Source organism: Callorhinus ursinus, unplaced genomic scaffold (assembly GCF_003265705.2).
Source record: "Callorhinus ursinus isolate GAN/ISIS: 27379988/994484 unplaced genomic scaffold, GSC_fseal_2.0 scaffold34, whole genome shotgun sequence".
NCBI classification, from domain to species: domain Eukaryota; kingdom Metazoa; phylum Chordata; class Mammalia; order Carnivora; family Otariidae; genus Callorhinus; species Callorhinus ursinus.
The window spans coordinates 5,618,035-5,642,519 of NW_027397096.1; the positions used below are offsets into that span (position 1 = coordinate 5,618,035).

The following is a 24,485-nucleotide window of genomic DNA, read 5'->3' on the forward strand; positions in this document are numbered from 1 at the left end:
ATGACTTTGGCAGTGGCGGTGGTGGGGTGAGCAATGGTGCCATTGGTCTGATTTGTGTCCTGCCCCCCACCCCCACCCGGGGCTCTGGCCTGCAGGAAGGAGGGCTGGAGGCCAGCAGTTGCCCACGTCCTGCCCTGGGGAAAAGGCTCTTCTACCCACCTCTCCTGGAACAGACGCTGTGGCCACAGGCCAAACGAGGACAGAGGGACCTAATTCCTCTAAAAAAAATTTTTTTAGACAAAATGCAGTATCTACAATAAAGTATACAACATCATAATCACCCATATTCCCACCATTTCAGCTTCTTGCCTTTCATAGAACAGAAACCAGACATTACCAACAAAGTTCCTTTTGTCCCCTTTCCCCAGTCTTCTTTATATTTTACGCTTACCTACTTTGCACGTCTTTCCCTTTAATAAACGGTTTGTATTGTCCTATATCCTGCTTTTTAAAAAATCACACGTGCTTTTGCGCACTACCTACGCTGACCATCATTCCTATGAATCTAGATCATTGCTTTTAATAAGTGACCCACAGTTCCACGGCACGGACAGACTATCAGCTTCCTCCATCCAGGTGGCCTCTCGGTGTTCACTCCCACTGGCACTGTCGCCGCGAACGTCCCTGGGGTCATATTCTGGCGCGGCCCCGCCGGTTCCTCCTGGGCAAGGCCATCTCGTCTACACAGATATTTACGCGGAGTCTCCCGTGCCCGGGGTGGAAGGGCAAGGGCGGAGCGTGAACAAGCCAGGGAAGGTTTTCCTTATGCACGCCGCCGCTCCTGCGGGGTCAGCGAGGGAAGGTCCTCTCCCCGCGCCCCCAGGAGCCGGGCCCTCGTCCCTCCCGGCTCCCTGCAGTCCCGTCCCTGCCTGCACTGTCCTTCTCGCCCCCTCGGCTCCCGGTGGGCTCGGCCCGAACCCCCGTCGCTGCCTGCGTAGCCTGCAGACCAGACCACACAGAAAAGACCCGGCCAAGGTCACACGGCGGCACGCGGCCGGCCCCGGCTCGCTCGCGGCCGCGGTCTCCGCCTCCGCTCGCGTCGTAGCAGGCGCCGGTCGGGTTTTTTCTTCGTCTGGGCTCCCGGCCCCGCCGCCGCCGCCACCACTCCCCCCCCCACGCCCCCCCGCCCCCATCAAATCCCCGGCTGCCCCTGCCCGGGCTCTCCCGAGTACGCGGGAGGAGGGCGGGGCCGGGCCGGCGAGCCACGAGTTTGGGGTCCCGCCTCAGACAGGAAGCGGCCTCTTGGCCTCGGCCCTGAGCCGGCCCCGAGCGTCGGGCGGCGCGGGGGCTTCGGCGGGCGGGGCCGGAGGGGCGGGCGGGCGAGCGGGCGGGCGGGGCCGGAGGCGGGGCGCCGCCCTTCCCGCGCCTGCGCTGCCTACCCTCCACTGAGAGCTTCCACCGCTCGCTCGGCTGTCAGGCGCGGTGGCCAAGTGGTAAGGCGTCGGTCTCGTAAACCGAAGATCGCGGGTTCGAACCCCGTCCGTGCCTGGGGCTTGAGGTTGGGACCTGGCGGTGGGGTTCCCTTACCTCCACGTGCGCCGTCCCTTAATTACGTGGTGTTTTTTACTTTTCGGCTTCTGTTCGGGCGTCCTCGGTCCCTCCCCTCCCCCCAGGCTGCACAGTCACGGGCGCAGGCCCGGCCAGAGCGCCGGGGCTCACCGGACCGCTCGTGGATTTGCTCGGTTCCCGCTACGCCGCGCCTCGCTGGCAGGACTGGCATTTCGCCCCCCACCCCGCCGCCCCACTCGCCCTGCCGCACTACACCGGCCGAGACTCTTCTGGGATACCTGTGATACCGGTGGGGACACCGAGACCCCAGGGGAAGGGCCCACGCTAGGCACTGATGTCGCCAGCGGGGGAGGGGCGGTCCCGTGTCGCTAGGTTTGCGTGTCTTAAGGGTGGAGAACTTTCCAGAAAGGATGTTGGAATTTCTGGAGCCGAGCGGTGTTTTCTGGCTTGTGTGTGTTCCTTGAAAGGTGAGTTATCCACCTGTGCTCGCAGTCTGCATTCTTGTGTAGAAAGCCAACACATCACTCAATTGGTGGGCTCTTAGGCCTTTCCCAGCCCTCCTTGTGAGCTGTCAGTTTGAGTCTGGTGCCTGCCTGTGTGATCCTTTCAATCTGGCCCCTAGCCGGTTATGACACTCCCAAGTCATATCTAGGATAAACAACCCAATTTAGTATGACATGATATTGAGGGCCTCTCATTCCTGAATCACTCTAGTCTGTCTGTCCCCTTCTATAATTGTGATCCTAAGCACTGAAACTACTACTCCCGAGATAGTTTCATGAATGGAACTTCGCCTCCCTCATTCTGCATCCCATACTTCTATTATTGTGACCCCAAATCACATTACCTTTCCAGAGGCCCCACTGCACAGTTGACCATGGGGAGCTTCAGGTGGATTGAACGTCAGCAGAGTCTCTGAGGTAATGTCTAGAGTTACCAGAAGACAAGGTATGGGGCTCAGGGAGCAGGGAAATATTATTGATCTTTTCCCTAAGATGCCAATAAATGGAAGAAATGCTCTTGGCTTTTGAAGGGAATGCTGAGCTAAGGACTCAGTGTTATCATGGAATTGTTAGTAAATGCAAATGGAGACAGATTCCAGATATTCAGAAATAGGAAGAGGAAAGGTCCCAAACTACAGGATATTGCCTTGAATCTTATCCCTTATCCCTTAAACTGGATTCCTGATGAGAAGAAACTCAAGGTTAGACATTGGGTTTTCTGTAGTAGCTGGAGTAGAGAATTTCACCCTTGCAGGGGTCGGTGATGAACCAAGCTGAAATCAATAAAAGAGGGTCAAGGTACAGAGGAGATCAACATACAGATGTTGGAGGAAACATGGGCCCCTAAAGGTAAAGGGTCAGAAACAAGGGTCAAGTACGGATCCCAGGTTAAGGTGGGTGAGGGGAGATGGAAGTGAAGGAAGGGCAGATCCAAGTACCAGGGTGAGCATGGGAACAGAGGTCTTGAGGTTACCTTGAAGGCCCACGGGTGTCTATAGTCACCTCTGTAGGCTGCGGGTGGGTCATTGGCTTAAAGAGTGAGGGCCCAGGCAGAAAGAGATACCTATGTTGAGTTCATGGCATGACCTCCATTAAATCACTGACACACCCTGGACTTCAACTTCCTTAGTTGCAAAACTGGAAAGTTGAAAGAGATGTTTCCTAAATACCTTGTGGCCTGAAATACAGTTTCTGCCTCAGAGCCCGGACCTTGGAGAGAAGCAAGGGGACCTCAAGGTGTCCCACCCATCTTTCTCATGGCTGCCAAGGTGGTGGAAAATAGTAGTCCCTTTCACATTGGGCCTGGTCATCATGACCTCATGAGGAGATCGATCTGACTCCAGCTCGCCCATCCAGAGAGTTACAGTCAGTCCCCCTGATGGGCAGGACGAGAGCTGCAAAGGCCCCCATTCCTGATATACTGTAGTCTGTCCCCTTCTTTAATTGTGACAAGCAGCACTGAAGAGACTTGTCCAGAGATAGTTGCATTGACTGCCAGTTTCCCCCTTGCTCAGACCTCCTCCCTATATGCTCCCCCCAGGGTCTAGAACAGAACACAGGACCTCTGGCTCTCCACTTTGAGACGGCCATTTGTGGGCAGCTAAAACCTCCAGGATATTTTTAAAAATATATACTACTATAGGTCAGGCCTCTTCCTTCCTATACATGAATATTACTTAACTTAAAAGCAGAATTTGGCATGTATATCTATTTTGCCTCCTGCTGTCGGTTTGAATCCAGTATTCCAGCCTAGAGAGATATATTTTTAAATCTTTTATTGTACAATAAAACACAGATTCGAAAGCCACACATATCGGGTCAATGTCTTAATGAATTATAGGAAGAATACCACTCAGGTCGGAGAACTTTGTCAGGTACCCCAGAAACTTCTTTTATGTGCCCCCCCCAATCACAGCCCCCCACAGCCAGAAGTCACCATACTCCCTTCTTGTAATCCCTTCCTTGCATTTTTACATGTCACCTAGTTGTGCATCTTTATACCCTATAGTTTAACTTTGTTCATCTTTAAAATTGATATATCTTTTAGGCTCTTTTTTCTTTTCAATCACTAGTATTATCTTCCTTCCCTTTCATTTCTTTGCAGTGTATCAGTGGAGACGCTGGTCTGTTTGACCTGTAGGGTTTCCCATAGTCTGGACTTTGCTAACTGCAAACTTTTGGTGCAGTTAACCAAGCTCTTCTGTCCTTGGTGTGTCCTGCAAATTAGCGGTGACATCTGACGCTGGATCAGAGTCAGGTTCCAGCTCTTTGGCAACACTCGAGTATCACCTCCTCTGAGAAACCTCTGATTCCCTCAGGTAATTGGTGACTCAGCTTCTCTGTATATCTCACACCATGGCTGGGAGGCCCCTTAGGGCTGGGACAATGTCTGTCTCACTCATATCTGGGTTTTTAGCACCTGGTACAGAGATGGAGCCCTGGCATAAGAGAGGTCCCTATTTGGAGGGTTGGGGAAGTCTTCCCTGAAGAGGTGATGTCGTGGCTGGGCTCTGGAGGATGAATAGGAGTTCGCCAGAGCACTGCAAGGTCTTGGGTATTTCTGCCCTCATTCAGTCATCTTTGACACTCAAATACCATGATTTAGGCTGAAGCTAACCAGGCAGGGGTAGGTACTTTTCTTTCCCTTACGGCCCCTCTAACCTTGCACATAAAATGAAATTGTGAATTAAGAAACAAAACCGGAGTATTTATAAGCAAACACTAAAGGTCCAACCCCATTCTGGGGGCCGGGATTACCAATTTGGAATCACAGACTGATAGGAATGAAAATGACCATCCAATCTTCTTATAGCCACAGAAGCAAGTAGAGAGAGGGAAGTGATTTGTTCAAGGTCATCTAGAAAGCTCTACCTTTATAATACAGATTAGGCTCTTCCACAGAATGAGCACAAATCTGTTTGGAAATGTCATCTCCATTATTACTTGACCCATACCCAGGAGATGGGCCGTCTCTTTGCCAGTCTGTGAGCCAAGCAGGTTCTGTACCTGTCTAATATTTACCGCCATCCATAGGAAAAGCACATAGGGACAAAATCAGAGGCGTGACCAAACCACTCAGGCTGTAGAGGCAGGGGAGGGACACAGACCCACGCTGCCAACGGTTAGAATCCCCAGGAGACTGACTACTAGCTCTTCCAGACCAAGGGCTCTAACATTGTACAGGCACTTAGCACTGAAAGCCTTTCAGAGAGCCCCGGGTGGGACGGCTGGGACTCTGGGCCAGCAGGGCTCCCTGTATGACCTTACTTCCCACCCTCTGCCTCACTTCTTAGGTCACGTTTAGACAGTATAACCCAAGCAGAGTGTCAGACCATCTGCCTCTGCCCTGTCCACCCCCATCATGCAGGAAAACTGAATCCAGGTCAAAGCACTGCTTTGGCATTGCTGAAATATTATTACACCTGGAAAGAACTGACTCCTTTCTGGGGAGTCTAGCCCTATGCTGCTGCTTGTAGGCAAGCATTGTGTCTTCTCAAGTGACCTAGATAGATAAAGGGGCTCTTTATTTGTAGGCTGAATGAATGAAAGTCAATAACAATAATAAAAAAGTCAGCAGCTTCTTTTCCTACAGTTAAGGAATAGGCGAGCTGGGAGAAACCACAGAGAAAATCCCATTCCAGTTCTGAAAGTGATGACACAGAGGCCCAGGGGCAGAGAATAGCTGATCGAAGGTGACACAGGCAGGAGGAACTGAAACAGGCCCCAGATGTTGACAGGACCAGTGATCTCCCCGGGGTGGCTTCTCAGCAGTAAAGATTTTATGTCCAGCCTGTCTCTCCTGAGCTCTGGGGCTCTCCCCTCTGGCCAAGCCATCTGGGCTGGGAAACAAAATGCGTGTAGTTTGCCATCTGAACAAAATATGCTGTGTCTTGTGTCAGAGCTCTTTCTGACTGATGGCAGGAAGCTGGGAAGAAGCCAGCACAGTCGGGACCGGGGACATTGCATCCGATAGGCTGGATGGTCCAGAGGAGGAAGTTGAGCGGAAAGAACGCAGCACAGAGTGACCTTGGGTAAATCATTTCATCTCTGTGAGCCCTGTTTCTGGGTAAACTGGGGTTTTTTTTTTCCCTCCGGCCCTGCCACTTCACAGCGCTTTATGTGTTGCTATTCATGTTCTCAGCAGAGAATCAATACCGCAACATGAGGTGGATATTCAATACCTTGCGTGGTTTGGGCATTGGAGGCCACGGTCAAGGTTGGCCTTTCTGCCCTTGGGGGATGTGGTCACCTTCTGAGAGGAAACTGGGGAAATCAGTAAGTGTTGGAAGGAGTGCCTCTGTGTGGCTCAGCCCTAGGGGGCCCCTGGGGAGGGTTTGGGGCAGTCGGGCCCATCCAATAATAGCAAAGCTGGGTTCTCAGGGCAGTGTAGGCAGGACCGAAAGGCATTTGGCAAATATTTACTGAGTGTGCATTATGTGCCAGGCACTGGGACACAGTAATCTATGAAAGAGACAGAAATTCCTACTCCTGTGGAGCTTACATTCTGGGAGTTGGAGGCAAAGATCAGCAGGGAGACAGAATATATATACTCAAATGAGCAAAATATGTGGCGCAAAAGGGCTATGGGAAGGGGGAAAAGCGAGGTTGGGGAATAAGATGTGATGGGGAAGGGGGCTACAGTTTAAAATAGGGCAGCCAAGGAAGACCTAGGGAAGAATCTAGAATGGGGTGGGAGAGAACAAGGTCAGTGTCTCCAGCTTTATAGGATTTTGTCCCCAAGGCGGTGTGATCCCTCCCAGCCACGGAGGTGGATGTGTGCAGGAGTCTGTCAGAGTTCCTGGGACCTTAAGATTGTCCACGTCACATCACGCCCTCCCCTCCCCACCCCCCTCAAGGGCTCTGAGGCTGGCTTGCTAAAGAGCCTGACTCCTAGGGGTCATTTGTGGGGGAGGGGTGCAAAAAGGGCAGAAGCACCTCTCCAAGTCCAAGCGGACTTGGAGAGGCTGACTACAATGGGAGAAGAGCAAAGGTGATGTGAATGGCCCCTGGATGCTGGGCTTTTCTGAGCTGTTTCCCCAGAGCAGATGATGGAAGGTGCTCCCCAGACCAGGGAGGAGTTGGGCGGAGAGGGGCTGGTCTCTGGCCTGTACTTACTGCAGCGACCCTAGCGCGCAATGTCACCTACAAAATGTGGACAGTAATAATACCCATCTGAGGGTCAGTGTGAGAAAGTAAGGAGAAGCACAGGGTCTCGGCACCTAGAAATTTCTCACTGAGAGCTCTCTCATCTGGGCACATTCTCGAAGGCGGTAGTTTTCGAATTGCAGGAGGTAACCATGAGTGGATTGTGAAAGAAATTTTAACAGCTTGCGAGTAGCATTTTTTTTTTTTTAATGGAACAGAATAGGATAACAGAATTGTTTTGCGTACGTAAGAATTGTTTCACGAGACACTTTATATACATATGTAGGTATAGATATTTCCTACCATGGGGCATGACTGGAGGTTTGAAAGCCACTGCCCTTAGACAGTGTTTCTGTAAGGATGGTTGGAAGGGTTTTTTCCTAACTTACTAATAACTTGCATGCCACTGTCCCTGTTTTGGCCATATCAGAATACCCACCTGTAACAGTATAGACTGAATACTTGGCTGTGAGCTGGCTCACTTTAACCATTTTTTGCCTCATTGTGACAATATTCATGACACTGACATTGAAAAATACACATCACATTCTTTTTTCAACCTGAAACTGTCTCACACACGAGCACTGCGCTTGGGGACACAGGTGTGTCGCGGTGAGGGCCCTTGCTCAAAGTACGGCTTGGAGGAACAGTGAGACGCAGACCAGCCTCGGTCCACTGCCCAGGTTCCCGAGTCCTTGGGGTTGACCTTCCCACCGTGGCCCCCTCAAGGACAGCCTCTGTCTGCTTGTGGACTGGCTCCGGATCTTCCTGGGGATGTCCCCCTCAGTGGAGGAAGCCAGGGCCCAGCATCTAACTTTGTCTTGTGAGCTGCTGGAGAACTCAACTCGCAGAATCTCCTTTCTAGTCCAGCTTTGATTCCATTGATGGGATTAGGTGCCCCCCACGGCCATGCACTTTGATGTGGTCAGGGGGTAGCAGGAGGATTTCGAGCTCAGGGATCAAATCTTAATCTTCTGCAGGCTTCTCTGGGATCAGCGCGGGGGTAAACCCATTACATCCCTGCCCTTTCATCCCCCAGGGCACCGGCTCCTCCAGGCCCCTCCAGGCTCCGAGATCCAAAGGGTTTGTCAGATTTAGAGAGAGCAATAAAAGGGGAAGAAAAAGCAGAGCATGAACCCCAGCCCCCCTCTAGCACGGGCAGCATCACCAGCAATGTCAGGGCATCTTCCTCTTTCTTCCCTTCTAATCCTAGACTCCCACAAAATGGGGATTACAGACCTTGGGGCCAGCGGCTTACCCTGCCCCGGCACTGGGCGCCTCTGCCTGCGCCTGGCCGCCATCTGCCCTCTGTCCCTCCCAGAGCCGCTCTCTCCTGGGAGCACCTGCTCCTGCATATCTGTCTGGCCAGTTCTGGAATCTCCCCTGCGTGGGGTAAAGCACTCCACTTCCTATTTTGGGCTGGTGAGGCCAGGAAAGAGAAGACAGGAACATAGCCAATGTTTATATGAGGCCACAAACAGGTAGGTCTCATGATTTTCTTTAAATCAGACTCCAGCTCCATCTGAAGAGAAGCGGGCACAGGGAGGGGGGGACGCCATCTCAGCGGTGATTTGGGCTTCTCCAGCATTCTGGCCATCTTGAGGTTGGGCATCTTGGCCGAGGCCCATGGACGCCCCAGAGGGCTCTCAGAAGAGACACGCAGTTACTCCCCGACGTCCTGGCGTCTCTAGAGTGGGTCAGCAGGTCCCCCAAAGGGGATTCCACTGACTTCTCACCCCTCTCCAATCTTGGGAAAGCTCTCTTTGGGCCTCTCAGCTTTTCTCTACCACCCTTGCTCCCCACAGTCCCCCTAAAGGAGCTCAGGTTTTCAGAAAGCACAGCCAGTAAAAGAGCTTGTCCGCAGGCAACTGGAAGGGGGGCGGGGGTACGGGACAGGTCGGAAACACAAAATTAACATCTCAACAGAGCACGCTGCTGGTTACCATTGCGCTTGGCGCTTTACATTTATTATCTTGGTTGGCTCCCAAAGGCCGCAGGAAGCGCCTGGATGGCTCCAGGTTCCAAATGGGGAGGTTGAGGCCAGCCGGAGAAGAGCTCCACCCGGGCGGGGACGCGGCCTAGGAGCAGCGTGGCCGGCAGGGGGCTCTCCGCGCCGGCCTTCGCGGGAGGACGCGCCGGCAGCAACTCGGACCGGTCAGAGGAGGAAAAGGGAAAATTACTGGAGCTCGGGGGCGGGAAGGGCTGCGTGACTGGGAGGAAGGCACTCGAAACTGTCGAGTCGGGCCGCTCGCGTCCGGACTCGACCCCCCGGCGCGGCTCAGGCAGCCCGGGAGAGGGGCGCCCAGGCCACCGCCGCCCCCCTCCCCTCCCCTGCCCTGCCCTCCCCACCCCACCCCACCCCGGCCCGGTGTCTTCCCGCCGGTGCCGCAGCCCAGAGCGGGCGCCGCGGCCGGGGGCGGTGCCGCCGAGGGGCGGGCGGAGGGCGGGCCGGGGCGGGGCGCCGTCCGGGAGGCGGGGCGGCCGGGCGCTGGCCGCGTCCGCCCGCCGGGAGCCGCGGGGCGCGCAGCCTTCCTGATGTGTCACCAGCACGTGGAGCTAGCTAGGGCCGCGCAAGAGAGCGAGCGAGCGGAACTCCCCCAACTTTCGAGGGGTCTCGCCGCCCCGTTCCCCGCAGCGCCGGGCTCGCGCTCCTTGGGGAGAGGGGCTGCGGCGGCCCCCAGGTCCGGGCAGGTTGAGCGAGGCCCCGGCTCCCGGCCCGGCCCGCGCGCGGGGCATCCGGGACGTCGGGGTGCAGGGCCCGGCTCGCAGCTACTTCCCCGACCCCCGGCGGCGGCGACACGGGCTCGGCGGTGCGGGAAGGCGCGGCCTACGGTGGGAGGCACTCCGCCCGCGGCTCAGCCCCGGCCCTGCGCCCCCACGGATCTGAGCGCAGGTAACCGAGGCGGCGCGGAGCTGGGCCTCGGGGGCGCGGCGTGGGATCGTGGCGAAGTTTCTGGGCGTGTAACTCTAGCGTTCTCGCTTGGGGGTGCGGGGTCGGGGAAGGCTTGGTCCCCACACCTCCCCCACGCCCAGCACTGTCCCTCGGCCTGCGCCGCGGTGGCCTGGAAGCCGCGGCCCCGAACGTCGTGTAACCCTTCCGGGGGCTGGTTTCGGAGCCTGCGGGCCGAGGTCGGGCGGGGCGGGTGCCTTCTTTGGCGGACGCCGCTTGGGGGAAACCCAGAGCCTCCGCCGAGCAGAGCGCCTTGGAAAGCGGGCGAGATCCAGCCCGAGGGAGCCCGTCGGGGACGCGCCCGCACCCCGAACTCGGAGACGCGGGGGAGCTGAGGGCTGGGTCTTTGCGGGCGAGATGAGGGTGTCGGTTCAACTGGCCTACAAAGTCCCAGTCCTCGGCCCCCAGGACCGGCGGCTTCTTCCAAGCTCCAGGCCGGCACGGCAGGAGCTCAGCGCCCAGGCGGGAGCGTGGATCCCTGCCGGGGCCCGGCCACCTCCCGGGACCACACTGGAGCGGGGGTGGCAAGGGGCGCTCGGCGCGGGCTCTCTGGGCAGATTCGAGGGATCCCAGTGCTTCGCAGGAAGAGTGGGAACGTGCTCAGAACTTTAAGTCGGTCACTGTGTGCAGTCGGTGTCGGGTCCGTGTTCTTGGGGTGGAGCCGGTTCGCGCCCGGGCGGACGTGGAGTCGGGGAGAGACAGCCTCCTGCTCCTCAGCTCCCCACGCGCATTAGCGCATTAGGGCTTGTCCTGCCGCGCTTTCCAGGGCGGCTACCTTGAGCTTGGAAGTGGGGAGCATCACCCGATTTCTGGAGTTGTCCCTGGGAAGATGGGATGGGATGTGGGGGGTTTAGCCCCTGCCGCTCCGCTCCGCTCCACCACCGTTTCTTTAAAGATGCGTCTTTGTGGGAGTGTTCTTTTGTTCCCTGATCTATGCAACGTAATGTTGACCGCCCGAGTCCTCAAGTTTTATGCTTCTTAAATCTTCTGCCCACTTTGTTCTAGCCCCCCAAAAGAAAAAAGCCCACCAGCCCCGGAAACCTCGAGTTTGTTGGGTGTTGGAACTTTGTGTTTATTTGTGTTTATTTGTGTTTTCTCTATCTTGGCCGCGGGGGCCTTGGAAAAACATTTGGGAACTCGCGGTGAGGTGACCTGAACTGTGTGAAGGGCAAGCTGACAAAACAGGGCACCTTGGGCCCCCCTTCCACCTGGCTTTGGAAAACTGGAGAGTTTTCTAGAAGCAGGAGGAGGGTGAGGGAGAAAGCAGCTCAGCCAGGTTGGCCCACCTTTCTGGAAGTTGTGCGGGGACCCCATCTGGAAGGTTTTTCCACAGGCTTCTGTGGGCTTAGTATAGAGTCGACTTTGCAGGAACCCAGGGTAGCCTCTATCGGTGTTTTGGTGGCCGTGTGGGGGCCTGAAGGGGGTGGTCAGGTATGTGAAGGGGAGCCCCATGGGCTGTGGGGTCCCTGAAGCAAGGTTGGGCCGGTGAGTCCAGGAGGGGGCACAGCCTTGCCACTGCAGTTGGTCTGTGTGTTTTCAAGTGTGAGCTTTGTCCTGCATGCCCTAGTGCGTGTAAGCACAGATACCACAATTATGGGAAAAGTTTTGTTTGGTCATGTATCTAAATGCACAAGTATCTTAACAAATTCTCAGTTTTGAGGCAAAACAGTCTAGGAGGAGGCTGGTGGCACCTTCCCCTGGAGGCCTTGTCCTATTTAAGAAAAACGGTCTCTTCTTCAGAGTACTGACCCAGGTTGGGAAAACAGAGTTCTCCCTTTGAACCCATGCCTCTCCTGGCCCTGAGAATGAGTATCTTAAACTAAATGAAGTGGAAATCTCCAGGATGTTATGTGGTCACAGAACTGGGCTGGAGTGATGGGATGGGGAAAAGCAGGCCGAGTTGGCTGATTTGCACCCACCCTGGAGGGGACAGACACGGGGATCGGGGACATAAATCCTGGGAATAAAGCATAAGGAGCCGGCAGTGTCCCCGGCCTCCCTGGCCTGGTTCAGGTGGCTGGCAGTTTTCCCTCCAGCATAGTTAGGGCTGACCTGGGTTTTAAGGATTTTTAGGAAATGCCTTAGTGCTTCATTGCTTTGGGGGAAGTGAGTGATTACGTTTTTCCTTCTTGGGATTTTTCCTTTGCAAAGTGTGACTGAATCCGCAACACAGTGGGCTGGCTTGGCCTCCAGCAGCTGATTTTGCTTTGATTTAAGCCGTTGTATTTAGGAATCGGTCTTTGGTTGAGAGCCTTTTGATTTTTCTGTCCCTTTTGAATTCTCATAGTTTCCTGAAACAGATGCCACCCTCCCCCCCCACTGCCCCCGGTTCCATCCCTGTTAGCCGGGTACCTCTTGTCTCCGTAGGGAAAGTGACTGACATGGGCAGACTTGTGTGTCTTGGAGCAGTCTTCTGGAAGCAGCTAAATGCAAGGTGGAAAGCTGGTGGGAGGGAAGGGTTTCAACCAGACCCCTAGGGAGACCAGGGAAGACTTAAAATCCAGCTGGACTCCTGGTCCTGCCTCCTGGGAGGAAACTTGTATTCCCTCAACTCTTAAGTAGATTGCAGCCTGGTGAATAATTAACCTCGCCCTTGTAGCTCCCCCTTTTTTTTTTTTTTAAGAAAAATCAAATCCCAATCTATGAAAGATTAAAGATCCATTTTTTCCAGCAGGATCGGATTGGCAAAGGAAGCGTTGGGAGAACCCAGCCCTCTCATCTTTGCCCTCAATGTACTAGCAGCTCTGAAGTTCGGATACTTAGAAATACCTCTAGGGTTTCCCGGGTGGCCGTCCCTGGGAGTGGCCTCTGAGCTGCTTCCCCAAGTCTCCTTCCCGTGCCTTTGCCCAAAAGCTGAGCTTTGTGACCACCCCCCCCCCCCCGGCAAAGGTCAGGATTCTGTCCCCTGCTTTGCGCTTTGTGTGGCCCTCACTCCCGCACGGAGTGGATTTTGCTGCCAGGTCATCTGCGGCTCTCTCAACACAACGGTAACCGGCCTGTCTCTGTTCTTCTACACAAATGAGCAGCGCTTCTAATCTGTGACACGTTCATGAAAGAGTTGTCTCGGAAGCAAGAGGTCAGCTTGGGTTTTTCTCGAAGCAGCCTAGTGTGAGGGCCATGAAGACAGACCTTGGGTCCAGACGGGCTTGAGTTGGGAGTCCTAACTGCCACTTACCTTGGACCAGTAACTTCTCTGTGCCCATTTCTTCCTTTGTGAATGAGAGTTGCTACCTACATCGTCACTTCGTGGTGAGGCTTATAGGAAAAATGGAGGTTCAGTGCCTGGTACACACCAGTGGACCTTTGACTGGTGCTCGTCTCCTCCGCTCTCTTATTTGGAATCCGCATACATGTCAGTTGAGAAGGGTGCAGAGTGATTGAGACCTCAGGCTGGTGGGTCTGGTGGGTCTGGTGGGTTGGAAGGTTGTCTCTATTGCTGTCTAACATGTAACCTTGGGCAAGTTACTTAACCCGCTGGGAACAGCAGCTTTGTAATCCTAAAGTAGGGATAATGCCTGGGAACCGCCCGCCCCCCTCAGGCTTTCTTGTCTACCAACCATGTGTAGGGGCCGGGGCCCGCCTAGGGTTATACGGGCATGGTCCCTGGCTGCCCACTGGGATTTATCCTCCAGCTCTGAGAGCAACTGAGTGGTATCGTTGAGTCCTCTTGTACCTGATGAGGCTGAGGCTCAGAGGGGGAGAGTCTTTCCCAGCATTTCATGGCTGGGTGTAGTAGGGCTTCCCAGGTGGGAGCCAGCAAGCATGAGCTGTGGAATGGGAGGTGGATGGAGCTGGATTAGGCAGCACAGAGTCTTAGAGTACCCTGGATGTGCCGATGTGGCCACTTCGAACACCTGCTCTGCAGTACCTCCAGCCTGAAAGGCCCGAAGACTCTGGTTCTGATGCTGAGCACATTTCATGGAAGGGCCCCAGGAAGGATGAACGGCCACAGCTGCTTTTGGCTTGTTGGCTCGTTGACCCAGTGGGCTCGCTAAATGCACTCTGGTGGGATCAGTGAAGCAGGGTATGGAATCAAAGTGGGGGTGGTGGTGGAAAGAAATAAGTTGATATTCAGAATACACTGCAGGGTAATCAACACGGGAAATAAAAATCAGAATTTTGTTGGACTTCCTTATACTTTTTTTTTTTTTATGGCTCAGTAATGTTTCAATTTTGAATTTCAAACCAGTGATTGAGAGAGACCAGAATCTTTTCAGTGCTTTAGAGGCCTTCGTGCAGTGCCCTGGGCTCACAGATGCAGTGGCCTGGGCTCACGGACAGCCCCAGAGCAGGTGACTTCTCACCCACTGTGCAGCTCCCTCCCTCCTCCCTTTGGCAAGATCTGGGGAATTTTGAAATCGCCCTGTAGCCAGACCCCTTGTGTTTGCTGTCCAGGAGAACTGGGGAGGGAGGTGCTATGTGGAAAGAACCACCTCCTGATCTTAATCTCTGCCACTCCGGGTGTGAGCGTCCCCTTCTCTGTCCATGGGGGGGGAAATTGGACTGAATTCAGCGTACCCCCCTGGTAGCCTTAACGTCTCTTCCACGATTCTGAGCCAGGAGGCACAGAGGAGGGTACAAGGTTGGAACCTGGGGCTGCGGTTGGGAGGGGTGGGGAAGGGACGCAGAGATGTGCAGCTGGGAAATTTGGATCAGTCTGTGAAGACTTTGTGGTTCATTCTCATGAAACTCACTTCCTCTCACTGGATTTCTGCCCTGGGGGGTGTGGGGTTCAAGGGAAAAACTAGCTTCTCCTTTTTGGTGACGGAGGCTTTCATTCTGGTCTTCAGTGTTCTCTCTCCGTGTCCTTTGCAAGGTAGACCTCCCCCACTCTTCCTAAACACAAGGAAGTGGCATTCCTGCTTATCTGCTGATGGCACCTGGCTTTCCAGAGATTGGTGGAAGACAAAATCCTTTCCTGCTGAAGGCAGGCATTGGCAAAAGGGCGTAGGCTTTGCAGTTGGAAACCAGGCTCTCCCATGGACTAGCTATGAGTGACTTTGGACCAGTGACATGCCTTCTTGGGACTCAGTTTTCCTGGCTGTGATGACACACGCCTACTCTGTTTGATCAGAGGATCAAATGAGAACACGTGTGTGAAAGGCCTCTTGGGTGCATGGTGGGAGGGGAGTACATGTAGCTGTTCTCAAGTGACACCATAGTTCATCCCAGGACCTGTGGGGCCAGTGAAGAAACCCCAGTGAGATCAAGGAAAGACGACCGGAGCCTTGCAAACTGCTTGCTGGCTTAATATCTGGGGAGAAAATATTGGGAGAAAAGCCAAATCCTTGCTGGGGGTGGGGGTGGGGGCAGAAAAGCAAGTCGTTGCTTCTTCAGGGAGACGTTCTGGGTACACCCTGGTGGGGTGGGGGAATGTCTCTGACTCTGCCAGGGGTAGGCTCATGCAATCCCTGTGCTCCAGCCTATTTGAAGAGACAGGTTAGTAGGAGAGTCGAGATAACATTCTCTTGAATCCCTTCCCGCAGAGCTTGCTGTGGTGAGCTTAAAAACATGAAAAAAAAAATGTGTCTCTGCTCTTGGAACTTTTGAGGGCGATTAAACAGATACTTGGAAGCAGGACTTGCATATGAGCAAAAATGTTAGTCTCCAACTTGCCTGGCCAGACCACTGTATATCTGAGAAAAGTCAACCAGACCACTTGCTCCCAGCCGGTCCGTGTGGAGGGTTCACCCTCCCCTGGCCTGAGTCTCCCTCTTTCCCTGCCTCTGAGCCTCCTTCTGTGTCTGGTGATAGCAAGCGTTCATTGTCCGTCAGTTCTGGATGCACACTAACCTTGGCCAAGTCACTGAATGTTAAACCATCTGGCAAAATACCACATTTCGACAATGGGCCCTTTCTATATTGATGAGGATAGAGAGGGGCAGTGCTGGATGCTGGAAAACCACTTAAGCAGTGACAGTGGAAAGGGGCAGGGTCCAGGATCCTGACTTGAATGTGAGGGGTGGGGATGGAGCAGGGGGGCTGCTCCTTATAACAGAAGTAGGTTGGAGAACCAGCTCCCCATCTCCAGCACCCAAGTGGGGGAAGGGGCTGCTGTCAACCTACCTTGGCATCCTCCCTTTGGTCCTTTCGGTGGATTTTGTAATTAGACAAGTTGTGACAAATATCCCATTGCCCTTTGGGCTGGGGAGTTGTGAGGACTCCTGCCTGGAAACCCAGCCTCGTTCACTGGGGAGCCATAATTAGGCAAGAGAACAGTTCTTGGGCCCTTGATTCAATAAAGACCCTTTTATGATGTTGGTTTTTCCCAGAAAAATAATACCACTTTGCCCCGTTTATTGCATTTAGATGTGTAATCATATTAGAGCTGAACAGCCCGGGGGACTGAAGTTACGCAGTTGGGGTTTTCACCAAAGCCTGTTACCGGGTCTTCAGAGGAAAACCGTGTCCTCGGGGAAAAAAAAAAAAAAAAGGGAAAATGACAAGGAACATTTTTGAGGATCTTTCTCTCTTGGCATTCAAAGGATATTTTCTTGCATTAGGGTGAGAGGTGGCTCAGGATGAAGATAGGAAAGTGAAACTAGAGTGGCCCATGTCAGTGCGGGCCCCTGGTGCTCTGGGCAGCCCCGCCTGTGCCCAGGCCATGCGTGCCCGGCATGGTCCCTCCTTGTCGGGCAAACGGTATTTGTCAGATGGGCAGCATGTGCCCTGCCGAGGCCTGGGGGAACTGCCAGAGAGGATGCCTGCGTCCTCTCCACCAGGAGTCGTGCTGTCGCAGCACGTCTGCATCGCGGTGGCAGGGCTGCGTGCGGGTGCTGGTGCTCACAGGTGGCAGTGCTCAGCCTCCCCAAGCCCCTCCCCCTGAAGGGCAGTCAGCCCTGACTAAATATAGTCCTGGAGGCCACAGGCAGCTTTGGTTGGTTGGGAGGGTTGGCCTGGCCCCGCCCACGGCCGCTGGCCACGCCCCTACAGGCGGTCGGCTTCGGGAGTGATGCCCTGTCCAGGGCGCTCTCCAGCGTGCAGACCCCCTTCCGCGCCAGCAACCCCTCTCACCTTCTTACCCCAGACGTTTTGTCAGGCTCAACGTGTTTCCCAATCGCGGAGTAAAACCCCTCCTAGAAATCCGCCCACAGCCGGGTTAGGCAGAGCTCATCAGTAGAGCCCAGGACCTCTTTCCCAATTTGGGGTTTAGAAATCTCAGGCGATGAGGAAATTTCTGGGAGTCATTTGTAGGAGTGCTCTGTTAAGAAACAAGAGGGTATGACATTTCAGAATGCCGAAACCCTGTTGCGTGAAAAGGGGGGAAATCCATTTAATTCCAGGACAGCTGATGGGAGTTATTGCTGAAATATTTTCCAGTTATCACCCTTTACTGCAGAAGCACTGCATTTTGTAGATGATTGCACTGTTTATAGATAATGGGTATTAAAATATTCTTCCGGTATGACTGTCGTAAGGTTTGAGGTTTTTGGTTTTTCACACTAATAATTTAGACTTTCTGGGTGTTTTACACTCTGGAAGAAGTGCTATTAAATTATATATACATAAAAATACATAGTGGGTTTTTTTTTTTTTTGCTTCTCCAAAGGAATATAATTAAAACATCTGAAACCAGATTATTACCTAATTAGTACATTTTTCTAATTAGCTGTTGGGAACTTGTGATGAGATAAATTATTGTAGATTTCCAAATGGAACTTTAGCCACAGGGAGGTTCGGAGCAAGTACCCGCAGGGGGAAAAAAAAATCATGTGTTTTCAGTTTTGGCTACCACCCCCTCACCTGCTCCCCACAAAACACCTCGTGTACCTGCCCAGGAGGCAGCAACAGAGTCCAGATAAGAGTTTCATTTTCCTTATCTCAGGTAAATGGAGTTGGAAAATTATTCATCTATGTCAGCTTCTCTCTGCTCCTGACAGTAGAGCGGGTTGATGAAGGCAGAGCTTTTTGATATTTGTCAGCAGAAATGTTAGTGGCTGTTCTTTGAGGAAAGAAGTTCTGGTGATAGTTCATTCAGTCCGTGTTCTCGGCATGCCTCGTGTGTGCCTGGTGGCCACGGGGGCAGTCTGCGGGGGGGGTGGGGGGACCTCCAGCCAACGGCGGGGAATGAAGCTGGGACCCAGCTTTTGTCATTTTTAGCCCTTCACGGGTGCAGGCTCCCGGTCCTTACCTGGAATTCTGAACGCCAAAAAAAACCGCAAACCGAAAGTTTGTTATAACTAATTTCATGGGAAAGCCTGACCCACACGGACTTGAGACGGTGAGAGTCTCTATTTCTCTCGGAAAGCGTGAATGTCCGTGGGTTTCACTGCAGAGATATGGATGTGTTTAATTAGGGGTGCTGCCCTGCTGGGGTGTGGCCAAACAGGCGGTACGTGCACCTCGTGACCTTTTTAAACCCTGGAAAATTCTGAAATACATACGGTCTGAGGGCTCCAGAGGGGAGAGTGCAGCTCTGTGCGGGAGGCCGGGGCTAGAGCCCCAGCCTTTCTGGGGCGTGTTTCTCCTTCAGCACACCCAAGCCGCAGGCCTCACGGTCCTCAGAGCCCTTCCCTCACCAGGCCTTAAACCCCATGAGGGCCCAGAGGTTTTGCTCACTGTTGTGTTCTCTCTGGAGCATACTGGGTACTGAGTGAATACTCACCAGAAGCCGGCGTCAGCGAACTTTCCCTGTGAGGGCACAAATAGGGTTACTCTCTGTGGGAACTCGACTCTTCTGTTGCGGTGTGAAAGCAGTCATAGATGCTACCTGAATGAGTGCACCTGTGTTGTAATAAAACTTTAGATATAAAAACAAGGGGTGAGCTGGGTTTGGCCCACGGGCCCACAGTCCGCCAACTCCCGTGAGAAGGATCAATGCATCTTTAAAGGGAGACTCTTTTCCATACTGTTAGCTGAGCTGTCTGCATGCCTTCTCTGCTTGTCTTGTTTCCCTGCCCCGTGGAGTCTCCCTTAAAGAGAGAAAAGTTGTGGCTCTGATGACCGACCCACGCCTGGCTTTGGCTCCTCCAGATGGTGTGGAGCTGTGGACGAGAGGAGGGCGCTGCCTCCCTGGACCAGCCTCATTAGTAGCAGTGGGTATCTGTGTGGACAGATGCATTCAGGCTCCGGGCCAGCCTTGCCCAGGGGCGCTTGGACCTCCACTCACTGAGGAGGTTTGTTTGTTTGTTTTTTGGCGGGGGGCGGGGCGGGGGGCCGAGCCAACCCCAAGGCACACTGGCTGATCGGCATCAGGCTAGGCAGGGCTGGAGAGTTTGGGGGTGGTGGGGAGCTGAAGGGGTGAGTGTAAGCATTTAGGAGCTGAGGTGTTCTTAGCAAAAGAATTTCTGGCTGAGAGAGATGGGTTATTGTAAACCCAGGGACTCTGATGGATGAGTTTCAGGTCTCCTGGCTTTGTTCATCCCAGCCTGTGAACAGCCAGCAAGGGCGGATGGGGCCAGCGAATCCAAGGCGGCTTTCTGCTGCAGCAGAGGTTCTGGTCCAGTGGAGCCCTCGGGCTCGCGCCTCCAGAGCAGCTGTCCTGGGGCTGACTGGGTAGATGCTGGAAGGAGGGCCTGCAAGAGCCCACTCCCTAAGTTGGAGCACCAGCATCCCTCTACCTGGCCTGACGCACCTCGCTCTGCCAGGGAAGATTGGCCCCTGACTTGAAGTGTGCTTGGCCTCTCCAGGCCCTAGGGCCAGACTGCCTCAGCCAGCCCCTGCCGCGGGCCCCAGCATCCCTGTCTGTGTGCTCAGTAGCTTCTCCAGAGGAGGGGTTCCCCCAAGACATTTCAGGACTGTTGCCCTCTGACCACTTCCTTCCCTCGTCAGGGTGGGACTGGCACATATTTTCTTTCTGAAGCAAATTCCAAACAAGGGCTGATAACTCTTGGTTGGCTTTTCTTTTTCTTTCCACCATGGTTTTGTGGGTTGCTGGCTATTTTAGGGACGCCACATTCAGCGTGGAGCTCTTCACTCTGCAGCTTGTCTGAGAGCCTGGGTGGCTTTTCAGCCCCCAGCAGCGGGGTGGGGGTGGCGCAGGCCCTCGGTCATCAATGTGTGATCAGCACGGGCCAGGCTCAGGGAAGGCCCCAGGACCAGGAATGGGTGAGCTCCGCTGTCAGCCATGCCCAAGTGGGTCACTTTCACATGCCTAGCACGGCTGGGGGGCGTCCTCTGGCCACAACCCGGGGCAGCCCCCCACCCCGACCCCACTGCCTGCCCCATGGTGAGTGGATGGCCTGAGCGGTGGTTCTTAAGCTCGGGTGTCCCCAAGCATCACGCAAGGAGCCTGTCTGCAGTGAAGACTGGGCCCCCAGAGCCACCACTGGTGATGCGTGCGTGTGACTGGGACGTATGTGGTTTTAGGACCGTGCTGCCAGGGGCCAGTGGGTAAAGCAGCTTCTCAAGCGGGGGCCCAGGGGGAGCAGGGAGAAAGAAAGAACGTGGCCAGGGGCAGGAAAGGTCACCCAGAAGAGGGAAGCTGAGTCTAGAAGAACACGGCAGGGGGTGGATCAGGATGGCTCACCCCGATGGAATGCTTTGTGCCAGGCAGAGTTCTAAGCCTCTGACGGGCATGAACTTCAATCCTCCCAGCCGCCCCTGAAACAGGTAGTTACCCGGATCTTGCAGAAGAGCCGACTGAAGCGCAGAGGGTTTGGACAGCCCAGCAAAGGTTCTGTGGCTGCGAAGCCAGGAGCTGGTCTCACCCTCTCGCTCCATCCCCCGTGGAGCCAGGAGGCGGCAGGACCGGCTCACACAGAAGTTGCACAGACTGCAGGCTGGGGCTTCTGAGCGGGCCAAGCCCGATGCAGTTGTGTCATCGGATAGTTCAGATGGCTTCGGTCCTCGTGTGTGGGGGATGGCTTGGGTTTTGCCAGAGGAGCGTTTGGCTGTGATGTTGGTTAGGGCAGAAGACTGTGGGCAAGAGGACAGTTGTCATAACATAGTCGGGCGAGGGTGAGGCTATGGCCTGGCGGCTGGGTTTCTGGGCATACGTCCTCTCGGTCGGAACAAGGAAGGACCTGTGGTGTGGGGCGAAGGCACAGCCCTCGTGCTCACGGGGGCAGCCAGGTCTGTGCCCGGACCTCCATCCCGATTGCTCTTCCCGGCGGGGAGGAATTCTCCAAGACATGAGTCTTTGGCAACTTCCACGGGGTCCTGGCCCAGCGCCCACCCTTGGGGGTCTGAGGGGAAGGGGGAAACTGCTTTGGTGACCCAGAGAGGGTGATACACTTCTGTCAGGAACCCGCTAAGTGCTTTGTATACTTCCCTTCGGTCCTCATGCCACCCTGCAAAGTAGGCTGCTTATTCCTGTTCACAGATGTGGAAGCCAAGGCACAGAGAAGCTGGGTAACTTATACACGGTCACACAGCAAGTAAACAGCGTGGCACTGGGTCTGTTTTCACCACAGCGGGGCCACACAGCACAACTGATGACAGGCCCCCCAAGGGGTGCGTGCGCATCAGGCTGGGTGGGGCAGGTTCCAGCTGAGCTGGGGCCCTGGCTGGAATGGCCTGGCTTCAGGGCACAAGTTAGCCATGGATAGGTGGCATTCTGCACCACGAGGTTCCGAGGAGTCAAATGCCCAGGGTCTGTGGAGGGGAGCCTCTGCTGCCCCAGAGGCCTGCCCAGACTGGGGGGGGGGGGCGGGGGCAGAGGGCTCATCCTTCTGTAAACCAGGCTCTGATTCTGGAAGCCCTTTTCATCCTCTCATAAGAAAAGAAAGGGGGTCACCATCCTCTCGCCTTCTTGGCCACTTTCTGACCACCCCCTCACACCCCTAGTTTCTGCCCATCTGCGCTTCCCAGCAGAGCCTGTCAGCTGGTCGATTTGAACCTGAAAACCATCCGGGACATACCAGCTGTCTTTGCCCATCATAGGGTGTGTTTGTAGGGCTCGGGGACCTGTGTTCCTGACTCGGGCCCGCCTGATGCTGTTGCCTCTTCCAGAACCCACCTCCGAGGAAGTGGGCAGAAAGTGCTAGAGCAGGGGAAGGCTACACAGAGCCCGCCGTTCACACAGCAGCTCCCCCACGGCGTGCTGGGTCTCACATGCTGCACCTTCTTACCTCCCACCAGGGACAGAGGGCCAGTGACTGTCGGCTTTTCAGGAGCTGACCCTTTGGTTCCTAGAAGAGAGCTGAAATTCTCTTATTGCCTCTGGAAGGGGAGAGATGGTGGGAGCTTAGTTCCTGTTGGGCCCATTTTAGAGACAGGGTCACCAAAGCCATGGCTGCTGGAGGGAGTGGAACCAGAGCTCAGGTCCCCTCTGACCCTTCGAGTCTTGGGTCTCTCAGCTGTTCTTCAAGAGGGCTTTAGGAGTCGAGCCACTATGACCTCCCCCCGCCCCATACTCTCCTCTCTACCGGGACCCAGCCTGGCCTCCCAGGAAGTCTGGAGCTGACTCGCCTGTGTTCCCATTGCACGTTCCCATCCCACGTCAGGCCTGTGACTTTCCCTCGGCTTGTCAGGAGCTCAGTCTCCACAAGACGGGTCCACGCCCCACAGGGGACGACAAGGGCCAGGTAGATGACCCTTCTCCCAGGTCTTAACCGCATTCCCTGGTTCTTGGATCTGCGCTCGGCCACTTGGGATTCCTGTGCGTTCCGGTCCACTGCTCTCTGGGGGCAGAAAGCGCTGGGTTTAGAGTTGGCTCGGCGTGAGCAAAGGCTGCTCATTCCTGGACATGCTGTGGGGCAGTGAGGCTGGCCACCCGCCAGGCCACACCTGGGGGAGGGTCGTGCCACGGTAGGGACCCAGCAGCTACCCTACCGGCCACAGAGCCTTCAAGGGTCAGGTGAGGGTCAGCCATCTCCACCTCGGCTCCCCTGGGCCAGCCGGTGGACTGCTTACTTACCTGGAGACTGTTCAAGGACAGCAAGAAAAATGAGGGACTTTCAGGGGCAGCTGTGTTTTCTGACTCAGTCATAATGCCCCTAAAAATCCTTATTGTTCTTGCAGTGTGCATCGGGCCGCCAAGCCACCCCTCCTCGCCCACCTGGCCGGTCTGGGACAGGAAGGGCTTCCTGGGGGCCAACTGGGATGTCCTCCCCCATCCTCTTGAAGTGAGAGGGAATTATTAAAACAATTCTGTTGGGACGGTGCATTGATTTGCATATATTTTTACAATTTTTTTTTTTTTTTTTTTTTGGTGGAGGATTAGGGAAGGCCGAGCATTGAGCTAGTCCTGCGCAGATTGGAACTCAGGAGAATACAGAGTCTCCCCAGTTTGTGTGTGGTGAAGGTTCTGGGAGCCCGGCTGCATGTGTGGGGCCCAAGGATGGGCGCCTTTCGGGCCAGTTATGTCAAGAGCAGCAGTGTTGGGCTTGCCCGGATACTCTCCTCTCCTGAGAAGGTGGAACTGTTTAGGGGCAGGAAGTTGTACTATGTTTTAAAACAGAGGGAGCCCAGCTCACTCCCTGAGAGCCATTTTGAAAATACACTCCCCGGGAGATTCAAAGGGCTTCTCCCCGCCAACCCCCGCTGTGCCCTGGGAGCTTGCTTTTTCTTGGCTGGATGTTCTCTATCCCATTTTTCCAGCCTACCCCACAGATATGTTGGCTGAGCCAAGGCCTTGTCTTGAGTGGATTTAGGGTTGCTTACTGGGGGGTTGTCAAGAAGAAATACCAAATTTGTGACATGTCCCCCTCAACGCAGGAACGCCAGTCCGCAAGAATGTCCCCAGATCCCAAAGCAACAGAGTCTTCCCCCGACCCTCTGCCCCCCGGCTGAGGCTGAGCAGGTGGCCTGCCCGTGCATGGACAGACAGGGAGGCGAACAGGCAGCAAGCAGTACTCTGAGCTCCTGGGGTCCACCCCAGGGCTCGTCGACCTCACAGGTCAGCAAGGGAAATTAATCCTCTAGGTATTTCTTGGGTTTCCAGGCGCAGACTCACAAGCTCCCGTCACCAGAGAAGATGGCTGTTTGCAGGACCCTGACAGCATGATCATCCTTCCGCCCAGCCTGGACCCTGGCTCCCTAGGCTCTCCCAGAGACCATTTTTAAAGGGCTGGGTTTGCTCAGGAGCCTCAGCATTCTTCTGCCCAGGAGAAGGGACAGCGTCAAGGTAAAGGTTCACGTGAGGTTGGGGGTGGGGGGCAAGGTACAGAGTGATGTTTCTCGCTGCTTGGAAAGAGGTGGATGGGGCTTTTGCGACATGAGATTCTCACCACCTACAATGGTCATAGGGTGCTTGGTCATTCCTCATAGCTAATTGTTTGCTAACTTTAAATCAACTGTCCCTCCCTGAGGCCCCTTTGCCCTGCCCTTCCATCCCCCTCACACCTTATTCCTGAGTGTGTTCCTCCTCCTTTACACAGAACACTTGTCCCCCCCCCAAAAAAATCAATTTTTTAAAAAAGGTCCTACATGAAAAATAAAGCTGAGTACTGTTTTCTCCCCCAACTATAAAAGAACCGCCTTCCACTGTAGAGCAT

At 54.7% G+C, this 24,485-nt stretch overlaps 1 protein-coding gene and 1 non-coding gene across 2 annotated transcripts; both read left to right on the forward strand.

Annotated features, from left to right (window-relative positions):
- LOC141370428 (uncharacterized) lies at positions 1-24,036 on the forward strand. Its single transcript, XM_073879581.1, has 6 exons — positions 1-26; positions 939-1,054; positions 1,614-1,798; positions 9,549-10,050; positions 19,081-19,223; positions 23,933-24,036. The coding sequence occupies exons 1-6, from the start codon at positions 1-3 to the stop codon at positions 23,993-23,995; spliced, it is 1,035 nt and encodes a 344-aa protein (XP_073735682.1). The 3' UTR covers positions 23,996-24,036.
- Positions 1,417-1,488, forward strand: TRNAT-CGU (transfer RNA threonine (anticodon CGU)). The gene has a single exon. It is a non-coding gene; the product is annotated as a tRNA-Thr (tRNA).
- Positions 24,037-24,485: the final 449 nt, after the last annotated feature.